Below are 20812 nucleotides of genomic sequence, written 5' to 3' on the forward strand. Positions count from 1 at the left end.
CCTTCCACAACTCGCATGTATTTCTGCATTTGAATTGTTTGTTTTGTAATGATTTTGTCATTGTTGTTGCAGCAAAGCAAGTCATCACCTTCACACAGAAGCTGGAGGATGTGAACGCCAAAGAGAAGGACACCATGGCTACTTTTGAGTGTGAAACCAATGAGCCTTTTGTCAAAGTCAAATGGCTGAAGAATAACAAGGAGATCTTCTCTGGAGACAAATACAGGATGCACTCTGACAGAAAGGTCCACTTCCTGTCTGTGTTGGTGATTGACATGAGGGATGATGCAGATTTCACCTGCATGGTTGTAGATGAGGACATCAGTACAACTGCCAGGCTCAATGTTGAAGGTGGGTTGGCAAACAATCGATCAAAGAGAACAATACCTAAACATTATGTCTTTTTTCAGAGCTGATGGTCATATTGGACCACATGTTACTACATATCTGAAGATCTGGCTCCTAGGGTTGAGGTTCAGTCGCATATAAACTGAAAAATTCTCTTGCAAGTCTCTCCAGTCACGCAGGAAATGTTATTAAATCTTTTTGTGTAGGGTTGACTTTTGCATGTAGATGCTATTTAGATATTTTTTCTAAATAGCACCAGTAAATACAGCACATCAGCTCAAGTTTACGAAGCACACCATGCTTTAATCTGCAAAGGTCAGACCCTCCATTTCTTAGCAGTGAGCAGACACATCACTGATACATAATTACCAAATACAAGGAAAGTGTCCTTGTTAAGGCAGTAAAACCTGCTCCCCGATGCCTTTGCTGTGGTTGGGTGAGGGTTAACATGGTTCTCTTTCATTACTGTGTCCAAGTGTAAGATTGATTTTTCATTTGAACTGTAGCCGCTGACATACCGTCTGTATTATGTGATTAACAGGAGCCCCTCTGGAGATCCTGAAGCAGCTGGAGAGCACTGAGGTTCCTGAGACATACACTGGAGAGTTTGAGTGTCTTGTGACCCGTGAAGATGCTGAGGGCAGCTGGTTCTTTGGAGAAAAGATGCTCTCTCCCAGCAGTAAATACATCATGTCCTCCCGCCGTGGAAGACACACCCTGTCCGTCAAAGATGTCAAGAAGGAGGACCAGGGAAAATATACCTTCAAAGTGGGCGAGTTCAAGACAAGTGCTTCACTGAAGATGAAATGTGAGTAACGGGAGTAACTAAAACATTTGACCTTTTTTAGTAAATTTGGAGCTTCTGGCTAACCCAGATCTCATTGATCCATCCAAAAATGTATTTCTGGTGTCAGAGTTTATGTTCCCTTGAGGATGGCTCCTAATGGGGTTTGTGAACGTCTGAACTTTCCTCTATCACTTCACTCCTGCTCATCAGAGGATGAATCCTTTAGAGTTTGGACATTGCATATGCTTTCTTAGCACCACAAAGTAGCTCATAATCTAAAGGCTGTAAAGACAGCTGAATCATCATATTGTTGTTTGGTTTGTCCACCAGTTTCAGAAATTGGTGTGTCAAGAATCCTGCAGCCTGTAGGGAGCATGAGTCTGACTTTGATTCTGGTTGTTCTTGGTGCATAACATGTTTTTCTCGATGCTTCAGTGCGTCCAGTGACCCTGGTGCAGCCTCTGACGGACCTGACCGTCTGCGAGGGCGACATCGCTCAGCTGGAGGTCAAGTTCTCCCAGGAGAATGTTGAAGGAACCTGGATGAAGAACGGGGAGCCAGTCACCGCCTCCAACCGTGTGCACATTGTTATCGACAAACAGATTCACAAACTTCTGATTGAAGACACCACCAAGGACGACCTTGGAACCTACTCCTTTGTGGTTCCCGATCAGGCAATCACAACCTCTGCAAAGCTGGTCGTCCAGAGTAAGGCACCTTAGATGCATGTCGTTTTTTTCAAAGGATGTCGTGTTCCAAAAGAAAAGGTTACAAACTTTTTATCTTGTCTTGCAGCAATTGGCATCTTGATCCCTCTGAAGGACACTAGCGCCGTTGAGGGCACCAAGGCTGTTCTGGAGGCCAAGATCTCCGCTCAGGATATCAGTTCAGTCAAATGGTACCACGATGACAAACTGCTGGCACCCAGCGAACGAGTCCAGATGGTGGCCAAGGGAGCCAAGCAGCGTCTGGTCTTCAACAGGACCTATGCCTCTGATGAGGGACACTACAAACTGGTTGTTGGCAGAGCTGACACCAGCTGCAGATTTTCTGTCCAGAGTAAGTTGCACCAGGATAAAGAGAATAATAAATAAAGATACTTGCCAGTTATTGAAACTTGACAGTAAGGGGAACATTCACACAGGCCCAGAATAGAGAAAAGTGACTCTAAAGTCACATTGTTGAGATAATGACATGAAAACTTGACATTCATCTGCTGGCTTCAATCTGACCAATCACACTGCAGTATTTATAAAACATAGTTTTTTGTAAAACTTGAACATAATCCAAACAGACCTAACCTGACTTCACCGTTTGATCCCACCTGCACAGCTGTCTGCACAAACAACAGGCTCAAACAGCTCCATCTGCTGGACACTTTCATAATTCCATTTTCTTTGAAAGAGAGTGTCAACATTAAATAAAACAAAACTGATATTTTTGATTGGTAACATTTATCATCATGAATATGAAAGACTTAATCTTGTTCCATCCCAACAGCTGTCCAGATTGTGAAACCGATTAAGGATAAGCAGTGCTCTGAGTCTGAGAACGTCACGTTTGATGTTGAGGTTTCTCACCCGGGCATTGACGCCTTCTGGACCTTCAAGAGGCAGCCTATCAAAGCAGGCCCCAAGTACAAGATGGAGTCCCAGAACAAGCGCCACACCCTGACTGTCTTGAACTCAATGAAGGATGCGGAGGGCGAGTACATGTTCGCGGCTGGTGAGAAGATGTGCGCTGCTTCACTCACCGTGAAAGGTAAGCTGGGCTCTGTTTGGTAAATTAAGTTTTAACTAGGTCATGTAGCGACCTCAGTGACGACAAACACAATTTAGTGCCGGCTGAACAAAGCATTAACTGACTGAACAATCTCCTGTCACCAGGTGGTGCTATCAAGAAGCCCCTGCATGACTTGGTGGTGGCTGACTCTCAGACCGCCATACTGGAATGTGAAGTAGCCAACCCGTCTGCTGAGGGCAGGTGGCTGAAAGACGGTAATCCTGTTGACTTTAATGAGAACACACTGAGCGAGGTGGACGGCGCCGTCAGACGCCTCGTTATCCTCATCACCAAAGCCACCGATGTCGGAGAGTACACCTACCAGGTCGCCACATCCAAGACCTCAGCCACCCTTAAAGTCGAGGGTAGGTCTTGATTTATGAAGGACATTTTTTTAAAGGAGTTATTGAAGGACAGATATTTTAGGAATTGAAATTTAACTACAGAATTAGATATGAAGTAATGAGCATTTGTTCAACAGCAAATCTTTTTAATGTGTTGAATCTATGGTAGTTTGTTTGTCCTAGATGTATCATAGAACGATAAATCTGACCTTGGAAAGAAAACCCAGCTGACTCTTGGATGGAGTGTATTTCTATTCTTTTGAGAAGGGGTAGCTGTTACTTCCTGTAAGCGTAGCTCATCACAAGAGAAATTAAACTTATCTTGGACACCAAGAGACGGTCAGCTGGCTAACCAGCATGTTTCTCAAATGGCTCGAGTATTTCCTCAAAATTACTGAATTTAAATTGAGATTTACCTTACTAAAATTTGGTTTGCTGGCAAATATCCATCCATAGCAATGACTACTGTAAACCCCCAAGTTGGGAGGAACTGATCCGATCTGAACTGACACTGACACAACAATTACCAAACCCTGGCTTAATGTTTGTCCCCACAGCTGTGAAGATCAAGAAGACCCTGAGGAACCTGACCGTAGTCCAGACTCAGGAAGCAGTTTTCAGCTTGGAGCTGACCCATGAGGACGTGAAGGGAGCGCAGTGGATCAAGAATGGGGTTGAGATCCAGCCCAGCAATAAATGCAAAATCACTGTTGAAGGCACAATCCACACCCTGAGGATCAACAACTGCAACACACAGGACGAGTCTGTTTACTCTTTCAAATTGGGAAAACTGTCTGCAAACGCCAGACTGAACGTTGAAAGTAAGTAACCACAACTCAAGATTTATGATGTAACTCCTAAGAATTAAAACCCCAACATGCCCAGAGGTACAGTTGCAAATATAACAGTTACACAGCAATTTGTAAAACTACAGTATTTTCTTCGCAGCCCTTAAGATCCTGAAGAAGCCAAAGGATGTGACATCACTGTTGGGTGCAACTGCTGTATTTGAGGTGGGCATCTCCGAGGACAACATCCCTGTTAAATGGATGTTCAACAACACAGAGCTGAGGCAGGACGAGAACTACAGGATGCTGTCCGAGAAGAAGACCCACAAACTAATGGTCCACGACGTGGACAGCAGCAAAGAGGGAGAGTACACCGTTGTTGTGGGCCACCTGCATTGCAGCGCTCACCTCTTCGTCGAGTGTAAGTGTTAGCATAGCACGGCACATTAGCAGTCTTTGAAAATGTAAAGTTAAATTGTGTTCAGGAACATTACTGTTGCTGAGCCGAGAGTTTATAGGTATCAACCACCAGTAAGATTAGTGTTCAGATTCAAGGGACACCAACACCACTGTGGTGCTACTTCTGTGAACTACTTGGTGCGACCTGAACAACTTCTGAAAAAGCCTATTTTTCAGAAATGTATCTGCACATGACTGTCAAGCATAAATGCAATGCTGTTTCTTAGCTACCGAGCCCAAAAACTAGCTCAGTATTGCTTCCTTTAGAGTTCTAACTAATACACAAATACTTAACTAAAATAGCAAAATAACACGAGGTTAAACTGGTCAGTGTTAGCTAAAGTGCGTGAGGTGTTAGCCTGTTGGACAATGCTTATATTAATGATTGCCCATGTAAAAATGTATACTGCATAAGAAATTCACAAAAGATAAAAATTAGAAATATTCTTCCTGTTTTTCTGAACTGAGACTGACATTTTCTCCTCACATTGTCCCCTCAGCCCTGCGAGTCACCAAACCCCTGAAGAGCGTCCAGGTTGCAGAGACCCAGGTGGCCACGTTCGAGTGTGAAGTTTCTCACTTCAACGTGCCGTCCACCTGGCTGAAAGACGGCGTTGAGATTGAGATGAGCGAGAAGTTCAGGATCGTGGTTCAGGGAAAACTGCACCAGCTGAAGATCATGAACACCAGCAGGGACGACTCGGCAGAGTACACCTTCATCTGTGGGAACGACCGAGTCTCTGCTACGCTCACCGTTAACCGTAAGCTCTTGCTTTTAGTTTATATCACTGATGGCAACATCGTATTATTTGTAATTAAAGATATTAAGGGAATTATTATTCTATAGTTTTTGGACTGTCTATCTACACTTTTGTCTGAAAGGCATCTGATTGTTTTGGTGACCTTGTTTTCCAGCCATCCTCATCACAACAATGCTGCAGGACCTGAACGCTCAGGAGAAAGACACCGTCACGTTTGAAGTGAACATCAATTACGAGGGAATCACATACAAGTGGCTGAAGAACGGCGTGGAGATCCGGTCCACAGACAGATGCCAGGCTCGCTGCAAACAGCTGACTCACACTCTGAGCCTCAGGAACGTTCACTTTGGAGACAGCGCAGAGTACACCTTCATGGCTGGCTCCGCAGTCACTACAGCTAAACTCTATGTTGAGGGTAAGAATTATTCATTCATTCATTTTTCCTTTTAGCTCTAATTTGGTCTCCACCAGCTCTGGACTGTGTAACTGCAAGAAGCTTCTGTTCCCTTACCAACTGTGCCTTCTCAACGTTAAGATAACGCTTCAATCACCAGAACCACATGAGGACTTCCCCAATGACCACTGACTACCTCCATTTGATTCATTAACCTCAAACATACTGATACATATGGGTTTTGTTTTTTTATCTGCTGCAGCCCGTGTGGTTGAATTCACCAAACACCTGAAGGACCTGAAGATCACAGAGAAGAAGAGAGCAACTTTTGAATGTGAAGTTTCTGAACCGAACATCCAGGTGATGTGGATGAAGGACGGTCAGGAGCTGGAGATGTCCGACAGGTACAGCGGTTACTAAAACACTTTCACTAATCCATACCAACATCAAGAAAACGTAGAAATTAAGAAAACCTCTTGATTAACTTGTTACGTTACCTTTGTTTTTTTTCCTGCAGATATAAAATGAGCTCGGATAAATTTGTGCACCGCCTGGTTCTGCCGTCAGTCCGCATGTCTGATGCCGGAGAATACACCGCCGTGGCCGGATCGAGCATGTCTAAGGGCACCCTGACAGTTGAGGGACGGGACATTAAAATCTCAGAACCTGTTAGCAGGAACATCACTGTGAGTTCATTTAATTATCTACAAATAAATGTTTTGCCTCCATTGTTTAATTTTACATCAGTTACAGAGTTAAAGATTTTCTTTTGTGACTTTTTTAAGTTCTTTTTTTCTGATTTTTGATTAATTAGAGGATTTTTGTGTAATCTCCATATTTTAAATCTTTTACTTTAATGTAAAAGATTTAGTTGGTTTGGTAGTAGATCAACGATTCCTTCTTTAAGTTCAGTATCTTTGAGGAGACCAAATAAAACAGTAATTTGATGTGATGAAAATAAAATGTCCTGCAGGTGACTAGAAGCAGATTTTGTCAAGAACTCCTGTCAATACTGGAATGTCAGTTTATGGTATTAAACCTACTGTACATCTGTTTTTTCAGGTTGTTGAGAAACAAAGAGCAACCTTCGAGTTTGAGGTGAATGAGGAAGACGTGGAGGGTCACTGGCTGAGGAACGGGGTGGAGATCCAGTTTTCTGTGGAGGAGAGGTTCAGCTCTGCCACTATCAGGAAGCTGCACCGCCTTACCATCTCTGAGACCTACAGGAGCGACGCCGGCGAGTACACCTTCATGGCTGGCAGGAACAGGAGCACCATGAACCTTCATGTCAGACGTAAGAGACCTGCTGAATGCACGTCAAACACTGTCACTACAGATATGAAAGAAACAGGGCAGAGGAGGTAACACCTTTGATGTACCAGGGCTGTTCAAAAGCATCTCTTCTGCTCTCTGTCTTCAGTGCCGGAGCCTCCTCAGATCGTCCGCCAGATGGAGCCCCAGACAGTGATGTCAGGTAGATCAGTTCGCTTCAACGTACAGGTGAGCGGCCTCCCTCAGCCTCAGGTGACCTGGTACAAAGACTCCCAGGCTCTGTCCACCAGCTACAAGTGCAAGTTCCTCCACGACGGAGAGGACCACGCACTGTTGCTACTCGAAGTCTTCCCCGAGGACGCTTCCATCTACAGCTGCGAGGCTAAGAACGACTACGGAGAGGCGACAAGCTCCGCCTCTCTTATTGTGGAAGGTATTTTTAAAAATGTATTATGGCAACTTCTCAAGACTTTGAAATCTGTTTTCGCTCTTTTCTTTTTTTGTCTTACACGAGAATTTTGTTGCTGAAAGGCAGAGTCCAGATTTTACAGTTCAGAATTTGTATTGAAAATGAATATATCTATGAATATATCCATAATGAATATCATGTCTTCATTAACTTTTTTAGTCTAAATCCAGAACTGGAACCAAACAATGTGTAGTATTTAAACTTGATGAATAACTTGATTGATTACCAGTACTGTCACTGATATTGTTTTTGTTATCTTGTCTGTCTTCCAGTTCCTGAGGTGGTTGAAACCGTGACTCAGGTGTCTCCTCCAGTCCTCATCACTCCCATGCGGGACGTCCTGGTCAAAGAGGGACAACCTGCCCAGTTCCAATGGACCGTTTCTGGGGAAGGTAGTGACCACTGCTTGCCTTATTCTGGTTGTTGGCTTGAAAAATAAGTACCGTCACATTCCAATGTCCAGAACTTCGGATAATCATTTACCATAAATTATCTTAATAGGTGTTCAGTCATATAACTATAAATGCCATATTGGGGACGGTAAGACTTATTCTTACTTCTTGATGGAAAGCACTATAATTCTTGTTTTTCAACCAATTGCAATGAGTTGTTTTTATATTCACAGGTTTATAATCTATGTGTAGTTGAAAAAAAAAGTTGTGTCATGTTTATCAGGCATGGATTTGTCTATTTTCTTTGCTTAATTCTTGTGGAGACGTCCCTGTATAATGTAATTCATTGTGGAAGTAGACAATTTTTCACCTTGCTAGCACGCTATCTAGCTAACAACATCTGCGAGTTAACTCCTTGATCATGATAGAATATAGTTATTTTCACCACTGCTCATTTTAGAAAGAAAACCTGTTTTTTGTTTATTATCAAATGGACAATAGAGCATAGATGATTGTTTCTGGCTGCCAGTGATCAGCATTAGCTATCGTTGCTAGCATGCTGACATTAGCAAGCCTTTCATTTTCCTAGGTTGGTGCCTGGATGCAGACAGAAACCGATCTAAACATTATATAATCTAAACAAAAAATATGTTTTCTTGCAGTGTCCTTTCTAAAACGAGCAGTGGTGAAAGTTACTATATTCTGTTGTGATCAAGGAGTTGATGATTAGCAGACAGTGTTACCTAGCTAGTATGCTAGCTATTTGAAAAATACTTAGATATCAAATAAGGCTATATTATGTAGATGGGTTTACAGTTTTATTTTAATTATTTTCCACTACGTCAGTAAATCAGTCCTTGTCGGTCTAACAAACACTTCTCTACTGAGCGTCGAGGAGTGATTATAGCCTAAATATTGAGATTATAACTAACTGAAGACAAAACTTTTTCTATGTTTCTACATGTAGATCATAAACCCTTAAATAAAAAAAGACTTGTTGCGATCAGTTCAGAAATATAAATGTTATAGTGCTTTTTATACAGAAAAACTGCAGCTCCTGTTTATTGTCATTTGTTTACAGCCGAGTCTTGCCCTTTCCAATATGGCAACACTGCTGTTGTACAATCCAGCGGCCAATGAGTTATCTATGTTTCTGTAGCTATGTGTTCAGTTATCAATGGTTTAATATGCAGTTATTAAAAACACCTGTGATCGTGCCTGCAAATGAATTGTGTGTCTCCAGACCTGCAGATTTCTTGGTTCTGTGGTGACAAAGAGATCAGACAGACAGACATCTTCAGGATGTCTCATTATGGTGACACCTGCCAGTTGGACATTTCCAGAGTTCTCCATAACCACGAAGGAGAGTTCTCATGTGTTGCCTCAAATTCGGCAGGAATGGTCACATGTGCTGCGACTCTGAATATCGATGGTGAGTTATTCACACGTTCACGTGTCAGTTACGTTCAGACGAGTACGAACTGCATGTTCTTCAATAGTCAAACTAAGATCTTCTCTGAGAGCATGTTTTAACTGAGGATGCTCTGATTATCAGCACAGTATTTAACGTGTTGGTTTCCATTGTGGCATCATCTGTTTTCTTTTAGATACAAAATCCGAAATTCTCTGTCAGCACTAGTAGCTGGTTAGCTAACGGAGGCCCTCCAGTATGGGTTCATACCGATGGGTAGTTGATCAATCAGAGCATCCTAATCTGTAAATAGGGCACATACTTTTAGGTGTCAGAGACTCCCCTGTCCCTCCAGCATCAAAACCTAAGGTGCATGCATCATACTCACTTGTCAGATATTCAGTGAAGCATGTTTTGGCACAAGAAGACTACTTTACCTGAGCCAGTAGAAGTCGGCATGGTTCATCAGGGGGATGTTGCAGAGTTTCAGGCATGTGTTCTGTATGACAGAACTCACTGCTGGTTGCACAAAGGTTTTAGGATCACGCATTTTCAGAAATTCTCTTGTTTTCTGTCTTCTTCAGAGTCAGACGAGTGAATATCAGTCATATCAGTAGTGTTAAGCCTAGTGTAGCACAAAGACTGGAAGCAGGGTGAAACTTGCAACGAGACGCGTTGAAACAGGCAACTCCTTGCAATGCGCCGTTCTGCAATGTTCCAAAAACCTGCAGATTTACACCAGTGCACCCAGATGAGACCATTGATCAAAACATGAATTGTCAAAGTCTGATTCCATCAACATCTCCACGGCTTGTGCAACCGTATATTTTTCCGTCAGTGCCGTCATTTTTGTGCAGCTTACAAGCTACTACATCTTCTCCCGGTATCCAGCAGATCTTCTTCTTCGTTTGTTTTTGGACTCGGTAGTGTGGTTCTGTTTCACAAGATGTTTACCAGCACCTCCTGTCTTATAACAGTGAAAACAGGGATTGCTGGAATATCTCATCAATGGCAGGGATAGTTTTAATTACTTTGACACTGTTTTGTGTAGCTTAGCACAAACACACTCCTACTACAGCTAAAAAAAAATCCATCATCCTAAACACGTCCCTTGTTGTGCTGGATATTATCCTTCTCCTCTGACTCTGACAAAGGCAACAAACAAGACAATTTCTGATGATAAACTCACTCAGCAATTATTAACAGAGGAATGGCCTTTTAAGTTTTAATTAGTGTGTCTTTATTTTTGTGATACTGCCTGTGAAAAATAGGCTGATTTAAAATCAAGACTGAGACCATCTGTTCTCAGACCTTGTGCAACCAGGCCCTGGATTTGTAAGCGTTTGTCAGTTCAGCCTCCTGAAGGTCTTTAATTTTTTTCATTTTTAATGATAAGTCAGTAAAACTAACTGCAGTTAATAGTTTCTGTGAGCATGCAGGACAGATATATGTTTTAATCAGCTGATAGCCCTGTGTTGCCTCACTGTGAATACAGGTAATAACTTAAAGGTTTCTCTTACATGATGCATGACTGTGTTCTCTTCCTACATGGATGGCTCTTAACAGCAGGAACGTCTTTATTCTGAGACATGAATCTTTATTTCAGAGGAATGCAGCATGGTCACAACAGAGCTGAACTTTGAAAAGTTCTCATGCTCGCGCACGGACATAAGCTATAGCTGTTTTTTTGTTTTTTTTCATTTTCAATTTTTTAAATGTTGGCTCCAGGGAAGCATGCATGACTGACAGTGGAAACCAGCCGCTGTCCACTCCCTCACTGATCATGACTGATCCTCAACACTCCACTCCGGCTGCACTCTTGGCAAACAAGCTGTGACACAAGTAACCTGAAGAAGTCAGCAGAATGATGTGTTGACCTAATTCTTCTACTCTTTCTTACTGCCCAGATAAAAAAGCCTTAGCTAGTGTTTGGAGCACTGGTGCTGAGAGTCAGCTCAGTCAGAGACTGGAGGCTCAGAGCGAGAGTTTCAGCTCTCGGTTGGTGGGACAAACAGCTCACAGTGTTGAGTTTACTGAGATGGTCTCTGAGAAGTCCTCCATGTCTTGGCGGGCGGTTGAGATTCAGATGGAGAACGTACGCTCGATGGAGATGAGCTCCAAGAGCAGTTATGGTATCAAACTCTCAGCCAGACCCAAACTGCTGATGGAAATGAGCGACGTCCAGGTGAGAAGCGGCGAGATGGCCAAGTTCAGCTGCTCTTTTGACGGGCAACCCTTCACTGGGGTGATTTGGGATCATAATGGCCAGAGTCTGGTGGACACGGAGCGGGTGAGGAGCTCTCAGATTGGGGGGTTGTTGTCCCTGGTCATCCAGGGTGTTGGCGTGGCAGACCAGGGTATTTACTGCTGCACTGCCACCAACCAACACGGCCAGAACAGCTCCTCCGCCAAGCTCACTGTTGAAGGTGGTTAATTTTTCTTTTTTTTATCAGTCTGTCTCTCCACTGGTCCATCCAACCTCTCCACCTGCTCCTCCTGCTTCGTCCCCTCCCCTCATTATTTAATATTTCCTCTTAGCCTGTAACCCCTTCAAATGTAATAGAATAACATGTTTATTCTCCTCCTGCTGTTGCCAGCTTTGCCTCGCTAACCTCATTCCTCCATCCTACTAACCCCTTTAGTGTTTCCAGTCATAGCCTTATACACTCTGACCCCTAATTACTCTCCCTAACTTTATTCTCACCCAGCTAAAGAAGCAAATCCCAAAGCAGAAACCCCAATCCCTTCCGATTCTGTACGTAAAGTGTCTCAGACAGACAGGGAGACCAGTAGAGATCCCCTTGACCAACACAAGCAGGAGGCGGTGGAGAAGCCGGGACCATTGCCTCCATCCTCCCAGAGACTTTACAGCCTCATCAGCCACCTGTATTTCCCTGATGTCTTTCCTCATGACAAGCGAGGTCAACGCCTCTCCAGCTGCCCCGAGTTCCTGATCAAACTCCCCCCCGAGCTGCTGACCAGAAACGGAGGCGGCGGCTCCTTGTATTGCGTTATGAAGGGGGTTCCCACACCATTTCTCATTTGGTTTAACAACCGGTTGAATGTTGAGGACTCTGTGTCTTACTCTCTGAAACATGATGGCCCCCTGTGCTGTGTAAATGTTAACAATGTGGGAACCGGACAAGGGGGCTCTTACATTTGCAAAAAAGTCAGCTCAGCCGGGGATGCTGAGTGCAGCACAGTGACAGGTTGGCATCTGCATGCTTTTGGTCCTTCTGCTCGCTCGGGCTTTCTTTTGGCCCACCACTCATTCACACTGCTTTCCCACACAGCCAGCAGAGGCACACTTCTTTACACGGCGACACCACTTCTTCTACAAGGTTTTAACCATTGTCTTTAGGAGAGGTCACTGACCTTTGTGTCCTGCTTTACTGACCAAAACACCAAAAGAGATCAAGAGAAAGGGACACTCATATCACTGAGCATTTTCCAAAAAAGCCAGAGGTGCTGCACACTAAAGTCCAGAAGGAAGCATGCCAGAATACCAGTTGAGAAAAAAAAACAAAAAACGGATGATATGGATGCACGACCTGTCACTGATTCTAACAGTCTTGCACCATATTTATGTTCAGTTTTGAGAGTGTTTTTAATTTGAAAACATCTGTGTCTTTACAGTAACTGCCGATGAGCAGGAACCTATGGTTCGGGTCCAGGAGGAAATTAAAGGTAAATATTGTTTCATGTCAGCAAGGATGTCTTTGTCCGTGACGTAGACGTTTTTTCAAATGGCCTTTTTAATGTTTTTTGTGTCTTTTGTCTTTAGGTTGTGCTGATAAGAAATTCACGTTTTATTTATTTAAATTGAATTTTCTGTTTCAGCATGTTTCACTTGTATTTGGATTTACTTTGAATTTCATATATTTTAGGCTCCTGCAAACTTTTTTCCAAAACATACAAAATTTAACAAAATGTATCAGTGTCAAACCAGATTCTTAACTTAGGAGATTTTAACTGCATCTCATACCCCTTTTCCACCAAAATGGAACAGGTTCCATTCTGGTTCCCGCACCTAGTTTTGAACCGTAGAAACACTTAACCAAAAAATGAACTACTCAAAAAATGGTTCTCAGCTGGAACCAAAATATAGCAGGTTTTCTGTAACCTGACAACGTGTCATCTCATATTGCTGCTTTGTCAGTGGACTTTCACATCCACATGTTAGATGCTAGGTATCCTCCTGTGTCCGCTGTTGACGTTCCAGGATGCTGCTACCAACGCTGGGATGTCCAAAAAAGCATGTGGTTAGGTTTATGTCTTTGGACTGTGGGAGGAAGCTGGAGCACCTGGAGGAAACCCACACTGACATGGGGAGAACATGCAAACTCCACACAGAAGGGCTCCTCCAGCCTGGGTTCAAACCCCCTACCCTGGGTTTGATCCAGGAACCCTTTTGCTGGGAGGCGGCAATGCTAAACCACTGCACCACCGTGCCCCAGAGCATACAGTGGTCTCAATCATAGTTGGTCCCTGCTTGTTTTTGGAAAAAAAAACAAATCTCTGTAATAATAGAACAAAAGTTTGAAGGTAATCAATGCAACCCGCTACTACAGTTTACTTCTGTTGTTCATAGCCCTTCGTTGATGACACATCCTTCATTACAATGGTTCTGATCAAAACTGGTGGAAATGGTTTGCTAGATAGCATCAAGGTTCCAAGAGTCTTGAATGGAACCGGTTTAAGAACCAGAGCTTATCCGGTGGAAAGGGGGTATCAGTGTTCATTGGTGGACAGAGTCTGCTGACTCGTGGGTATCGGATATGATTTTTTGTTCTACCTTCCAAAATCTGAAAGAGTAACGGCATGTTTTGGAGAATGAACAGCAGTAATGTAAAGTATTTGCAACAAGTTGTAAATTGGCTGTTTGACTGACCTTACAGGCAAATATAACTCTGCCGTAGCTGCATACATTGTTCTGTTTTCAGATCAGCTGATTGTACTGTAGTTGGAGTGTGTGTCTCACTTTTACTTTACACTGTGATTATTCCGCTTAGCCTTTTCTAGCTCAACCGTCACAGTGGAAGAAGAAACCCAGGAGTCATACTACACTGGCCTAAAGTTTCCAGATAAAACCAGAACACTTGAACTCAAGCCAGAGTCCAAACGCTATTCCAGCACTTTGGAGAAGAAAAAAGAAAAACCAGTTTTCCTCAGCAAACTTTCTCCAGCAGCTGTGACTACTGGAGAAACTGCTACGTTTACCGTCAAAGTGTCTGGTTTCCCAAAGCCCACGGTTCAGTGGTTCCACAGTGGGCAGCTTATAACAAGTTCGTCAGTGTACACATTTGTGCACGAGCGTGATGAGTATAGCTTGATCATTAACAATGTGCGAAGAGAGTTTGAAGGACCGTACTCTTGTACTGTCAGCAATAGATTTGGCCAGTCGACTTGCACTTCTTATTTACATGTTCAAGTAAAGGAGCCAGAAAAGGAGGAAAAAATTGACAGCAGAAAGTTTGTACCAACTGGTAAAGCCCCAGAATTTACTAAAACGATTGAGTCTGTTCAGCTGTCTGAGGGAGGTCAAGCTTTCTTCAGGTACATTGTGACCGGAGATCCTCTTCCTGAGGTTCAGTGGCTCAAAGGCAGCTTACATGTTCAGCCTAGTGGGTTCTGTATCATTGTGAGCAACCCAGATGGATCCGGCTTCATTAATATTAAGAGTGTCAAACAAGAGAACAGAGGTGTCTACACCTGTAAGGCCTCCAACCAACACGGGGAAGCCTCTTGTACAGCTGAGCTGCTGGTTCTCACTGAAGTTCAGGAGGAGCAGACGATAGTTAAGAAGACAAAAGGTTTGAAAATATCAATGACCGAACAAACCACAGAGTCCAGATTACAGCAGGAAAGAACTCTGTCTGATCAGATGATTTATACCATTAGCACCGAAGACCGGCAGATTTTTCCCAGTGAGGAGGTGGGAACCCTCAGAGAGCTCGATATCTCTGCTGCCACGCTTCATCGAGAGCAGGTTACCCACCAGACTGCAGTACTGCAGTCTCATGAAATACAGGAGAGGGTGTCTGTGGCCCCCGCTCATCCACCTCAGGCTTCAGCTGTTCCTATGAAACAGCTTCACATGGCAACTTTTTTATCTTCAGTCCAGGAGAAACAAAAGATCACTGAGCAGCACTCTGAAAGGATTCTTAGCCCTGAGATTGTGGAACTGGAGTTAGCCAAAGAGCAGCCATCGAAGCTCATGTCGGCCACATCTGAAGAGGTCCTCCCACTCACCACAGTGAGAGCTGAGGCCTTGACAGACCGGGCTCCAGAGCATGTGAAGACTTTGAATGAACCCAGACAGCTTGTTAGCAGTCACCAAGTAGATTCCACTCTTTTCATTCTTGATGAACCTTTAGGCTTTACCCACCGGCCAGAGGAAGAGAGGAGTTTCAAAGTCACAGAGGGGGTTAAGATTTTATACTCGGCTCAGTCTACAGGGCAACTGCCAATCACAGAAAGACACTCTGAGCCTCTTCCGGCTTTAGATGCAGCCACTAAACCGTTGATTGAAAAAGAGCAAGCTAAGCCGGTGGTAGCACCACTTAATGAAACTAGAGTTACTCTATGCAAAGAGGAGGCTTTTGCAATACACAGACCAGAGCAGCAGAGCATCACACCACACAAAGACGTGGCCTGTAAGTCTGCGATAATGACTGAAGAGAAATATGAACTCCAGGGTGAACAGGCAGGACAGGTGCCAAGTATAGCATCATCTGTGCGTCTGCAGCCTCAACAAGAGGGAGAAAGACTGTTGAATCTGCAGGTTATCAGTGATCAGGATGTTTTACAGTCTGAGGGACGGTTCAGCAGTGAAAAGCCCTCAGCAGAGCAGGCAGAAGCCAGGAAGAGTCCAACTTTGTTGCATTCAGTGACTCAAGAAGACCAAATAACTGCAGTTTGTGAGGCAACTTCAGAGTTCTCAACAAAAACTGATACTATTTCCATCCAACCGAAAAAAGAGTTACCGCCAACAAAATACCTCCAGTCAGTTCATTCTTTATCCGTTTTACCAAAGGAGGGAATATTTACCATCACTAAACCTGACCAGCAGATGGCAACACAGAAACAGGAAAAGGCTAGAAGGCATGCAGCTACCTCAGAGGAGAGAAGGGAACTCACTGCTAATTACCACCAGGATCTCGATGTGTCAGTGACCGGGGTTCAGTCACAGCTTCGAACTGAGCCTAGGCCTTCCAGCATCCTCACAGTCTCCTCCCAACCAATGCAGCTGCCGAAAGAGATGCCTTTCAGTACCGAAGTCAAACAGCAGCGAGCCCTAGTCCAGAAAGAGGACTACTGGAATATCATGCATTCTCTGAACGTCACAGACACCCAGAGTTTGGAGGAGGGCCACACCAGTAGCCTTACAACTGATGAGAAATTCAAACCAGAGATGAAAATTGAGCCTAAGATACCCAAAAAACCTGTTTTTATAGAAGAGAAGGCAGTCGCCACAGAAAGCTGTACAATCTTAGAAGCTGCTGAGCAGGACTTTGCAGTCCAGATCCAGGAGGGCCAGTCAGTCAGACAGTCTGTGTTGCTCGAAGAAAAACAGGTCATAACGGGAGAGCAGTCAAGTGAGATACATAAATCTGAGGGCTCAACTGTCAGCGTCATGACGCAGCCTAAACAAGTTCTGTTTGTTCACGAGTCTCAGGACTCTCTGACTCTACCTAAAGAACTCAACTTTGTCATCCAGATTCCCAAACAATCAAGTTTAAATATACGACGTCAGCTCAGAGACTCTCTTCAGTCTGCTGTGGCCAGCGAGCAGCCAGTGTTACTGGCTGATGTGGTAAAGGGTTTAGAGGCAGTGGAGGTACAGGAGGTGAAGGTTCAAAGAGAGCCCAAACGGCCCACATCTACATACCTGATCACAACACCAAGTGCCCCCTTGGAGATCACACTGTCTTTTGAAGGTAAATACCCTCAGACAGCTGACCTCAGGTCTGAACTCCAGGTAGCTCTTCATACTATGGTATTCCAGGAGCAGCAAAGTCTTACCTCAGAGCAGCCAGGCACCATGCAGATTGACAGGCCTCAGAAAGCACTAGTCAGATCAGCGCCGTCCAAAGAGGTGTTGTCATCTGTGGTGGACACTTTGATAGTGGCAGAGAGTGCAGTTGGGTTTCCTCATGCTGTGTCTCAGTCTGCTGCTATTAAAACTGAAGCTAGCGCTTCCTTCCAAAGCGCGACAGTTCAGAGTCAGTCTGAGATTCATGAGGCTCGGCAGGTAAGCAAGAAGACAGTCAGGTCAGAGAGGGATTCCACCACTGCTGAGGTGACCGCCACAGTGCCTGTGGGTCAGGTTCTGGTTGAACAACGTGAGCACATTTTTGTCCACAGAGAAACCAGAGAGGAATATCTTTCAGAGGCAATCATGATCAGTGAGTCCTCTGACAGTCTGGTAGATTACCCTGTCGTCATCGATTCTCTGGAAGACATTTGCGTTGAGACAAATGGCAAGGCCATTTTCACCGCTACCATAAAGTATGTCACCAAAGTTAACTGGTTTTTCAACGGCCAATTGGTGAAATCTGGCAAAGAGTTCAAGTGTTCTAAAGACCACGACACATACACACTCGTAATCGACAAAGTTGACAAGGAGAAGCATCAAGGAGAATATGTCTGTGAGGCTGAGAATGAAGCCGGCAGGACTTCAACATCTTCAAGACTCACTGTGGTCTCAAGAGGTTTGATGATGAGCAGTTCTTTGATATCATCATCAACTAACTTCACACAATGATAAGATTTCCAAATCTGTTGTCTGCAAACCTCAACCATAAATTGGGACAGTGTAATAAGTAGAATGCCCATGAAGTCCTTTAAAAGACTGACGTGAAAACACAAAGTCTCTTAAGGCTTCTGTGGGTACTTTCCAAGCAAAATGTGGATGTTTGAGGTTTTCACAAGACAGCAGGAACATCCTCACTTTTCTTCAAGCTCATCCATTTGTCCACATATCACCCTATATCCATTTCTTTGTCCTTCCAAGGAATCACCTTTGACTCCATGTCCTTAAACATCCATCAGTCCTCATTCCTGGTCCATTCCTCTTTGCATGCTTTCTATTCTTATCACAGAATCCCTTCCATCACATCTTCAGCCTAAACCTAACAACATTTTTCTCCTCCACAGTCACAACAGGATAACTCAGTGTGTGTCACTTTCCATCCCAGGTTCAATACATCACCACCTCCAGTAGAAACAGTCCTGTACGTTAACAATTCAACTGCTTCTCTTTATTTACTTTGTCTTTTTCTTTCTCTCCAAAAATGCAGTGAAACCTGTGTTCAGGCACAGAATTGTCCCCATGGAGATCAACATTGGCAGCCCTGCCAAGTTTGAATGTGAAACTGAGGACGCTCAAAATGTGAGCTTCAAGTGGTTCAAAGATGGACACCCCATCAAAGAGGGTGATAAGTACAGGATTATCAGTCGCTTCTGCACTTCCTCTCTGGAGATTCTGAGCCCACACAAGGAGGATGGTGGTGAATACACCTGCAAGGCGTCCAATCGACATGGCAGTGATGAATGCTCTGCCTCTCTCAGCGTGACAGGTAAGAGCAGTGCATGTTTCCTTCGCCTTGCTGGTTTGAAGCTGTTATTGGTTTGTAATGAAACTTGAATCTTGAGCTGATTTCTTTTTCCTATGAGGTATCTTTTGCTGGTAGAAACTTTGCTTTTTCTTGCTTTTTTTTTAAGCTTTCTTGCTCTGCTGGTTTGTTTGTGTCTCATTGGCAGGTTTTGGTTAAGGTAAATGAACAAGGTCTAACATATTACTACTAATGTGTTTCTCTTTTTCTGAATTCTTATAGAGAAATCCCCCCCTGCCTTTATAACTAAACCTGACCCTCAGACTGTGTTTGTTGGAAAGAGGGCAGTGATACAGTGTGTAATATCAGGATCTGCTCCACTGAATGTTGTCTGGTTCAAAGACAACCAGGCCTTACCCCATGTGCCGACACACTACCAAACGTCTTGTGACAGAAATAAGCACACTCTTGAGATAACCAAACTTGAGCCAGCTGACAGGGGGCAGTATGTGTGCAAGGTGTCGAATAATGTTGGGATGGCTGAGTGCAGCACGGAGCTGCATGTTATTGATAAGCCCAACTTTGTAAAGCCCCTGGGTCCACTTGCTGCTGTGCTTGGAGGTCCTCTGCACCTGGAGTGCCAGGTGGATGAGGACACTGGAGTCACTGTCACCTGGACCAGAGATGGTAGAAAAGTCCATCAGTCTCCAGACTGTAAACTGTCTTTTGAGGATAAGACAGTCACTCTTGATATCCTAAAGACCACAATGAAAGATTGTGGAAATTATGTGTGTACGGTGACAAATGAAGCTGGGAGTGCAACTTGCTCCACCTCGGTGAAGGTACAAGGTAAGGGCTGTCTGGTAAATTTGGCTTTGGCTGCTGCAGTATTTGAAGCTGTTGTAAATCTGCAGTGCTGAAAATGAACATAACTGTATTCTGTGGTGTCTTAAAACTCTTCTCTTACAATGCTGGGTTGTTATTTTTAAATGACTTCATATTGGCTTCTTCTAACCACACACCTCTCCAGAGCCACCAGTCTTTGTAAAGAGGCTGGAGGCCACCACAGTCTGGAAGCAAGGCAGCACTGCTAGGCTGCAGTGCACCGTCAAAGGATCCCCTGAACTTCACACCACCTGGTTCTTTAACAACGATGAGTTGTCCGCTGGAGGCAGATATGACATTAGTATGAAGGATGGTGTCGCAACTCTTGAGATAAGGGATGTCATATTGAGTGACACTGGGAACTTCACCTGTGAGGTTCTCAATGAGTCTGGCTGTGAAAGCTGCAGCACTAAAGTTACAGTAAAAGGTTTGTAGGCAAATTGATTGCAGAACCAAACTTTCAGAGTAAGAACTCGTCTAACTGAACTGTCTGTTCCCCCTCAGAACCTCCATCTTTCAGAAAGGAGTTAGTGCCTTTAGAGGCTGTCAGAGGATCTGTAGCTGTGTTGGAGTGTGAGATTGCGGGCTCTGCACCGTTCGAGGTGGCTTGGAAAAAGAATAAGAAACGTCTATCAGCAGATAAGAAGTACAGAATAGTGTCACAGGGAGCCCTGGCCTCTCTGGAGATCCACTCATTTGAGAGTGCTGATGCTGGTGAATATGAATGTGTCGTATCAAATGAGGTCGGGTCAGTAACCTCAACATCAGTGACTAAACAGAGAGGTTAGTGATAAAGAAATAACAGGATATAGTTAATTTACTGTTCTCCTCTTGGCTGTTGTTTATATCACAAATACTGTTATTTCAGAGCCACCTATGTTCTCAAAGAGGATCGAGAGTGCTACAGCAGTGTTGGGAAATACAGTGAAGCTACAGGGAACCCTTAAAGGCTCAGCTCCCATCACTGTTAAATGGATGAAAGATTCTGAGCTGCTGAGAGATGATGATCCAAATGTCAAAATGACATTTGAGAACAATGTCACCAGCATTTCCTTCTCCTCTGTTGAGATAAAACACGGCGGCAAGTACACTTGCCTTGCCGAAAACGAGGCGGGACAGCAGAAATGTGAAGCTGTCCTAACAATTCAAGGTTAGGAGATATT

The 20812-nt window shown here is 44.0% G+C and overlaps 1 protein-coding gene across 1 annotated transcript in view; it reads left to right on the top strand.

The window, feature by feature from the left end:
• LOC144466757 (titin-like) overlaps window positions 1–20812 on the top strand; it is a 63953-nt gene that overhangs the window by 25150 nt on the left and 17991 nt on the right. The window contains exons 23-44 of the mRNA XM_078174173.1: window positions 73–351; window positions 890–1156; window positions 1571–1843; window positions 1931–2194; window positions 2636–2896; window positions 3022–3282; window positions 3819–4082; window positions 4210–4470; window positions 5009–5269; window positions 5424–5684; window positions 5926–6067; window positions 6181–6349; window positions 6726–6957; window positions 7084–7368; window positions 7677–7796; window positions 9040–9228; window positions 12844–12894; window positions 18510–18788; window positions 19047–19613; window positions 19795–20076; window positions 20154–20432; window positions 20518–20799. Of these exons, the coding sequence (XP_078030299.1) occupies window positions 73–351; window positions 890–1156; window positions 1571–1843; window positions 1931–2194; window positions 2636–2896; window positions 3022–3282; window positions 3819–4082; window positions 4210–4470; window positions 5009–5269; window positions 5424–5684; window positions 5926–6067; window positions 6181–6349; window positions 6726–6957; window positions 7084–7368; window positions 7677–7796; window positions 9040–9228; window positions 12844–12894; window positions 18510–18788; window positions 19047–19613; window positions 19795–20076; window positions 20154–20432; window positions 20518–20799 (5529 nt within the window). The remainder of the gene's footprint in view (window positions 1–72; window positions 352–889; window positions 1157–1570; window positions 1844–1930; window positions 2195–2635; window positions 2897–3021; window positions 3283–3818; window positions 4083–4209; window positions 4471–5008; window positions 5270–5423; window positions 5685–5925; window positions 6068–6180; window positions 6350–6725; window positions 6958–7083; window positions 7369–7676; window positions 7797–9039; window positions 9229–12843; window positions 12895–18509; window positions 18789–19046; window positions 19614–19794; window positions 20077–20153; window positions 20433–20517; window positions 20800–20812) is intronic.

This window comes from Epinephelus lanceolatus, chromosome 14 (genome assembly GCF_041903045.1).
Source record: "Epinephelus lanceolatus isolate andai-2023 chromosome 14, ASM4190304v1, whole genome shotgun sequence".
NCBI classification, from domain to species: Eukaryota; Metazoa; Chordata; class Actinopteri; order Perciformes; family Serranidae; genus Epinephelus; species Epinephelus lanceolatus.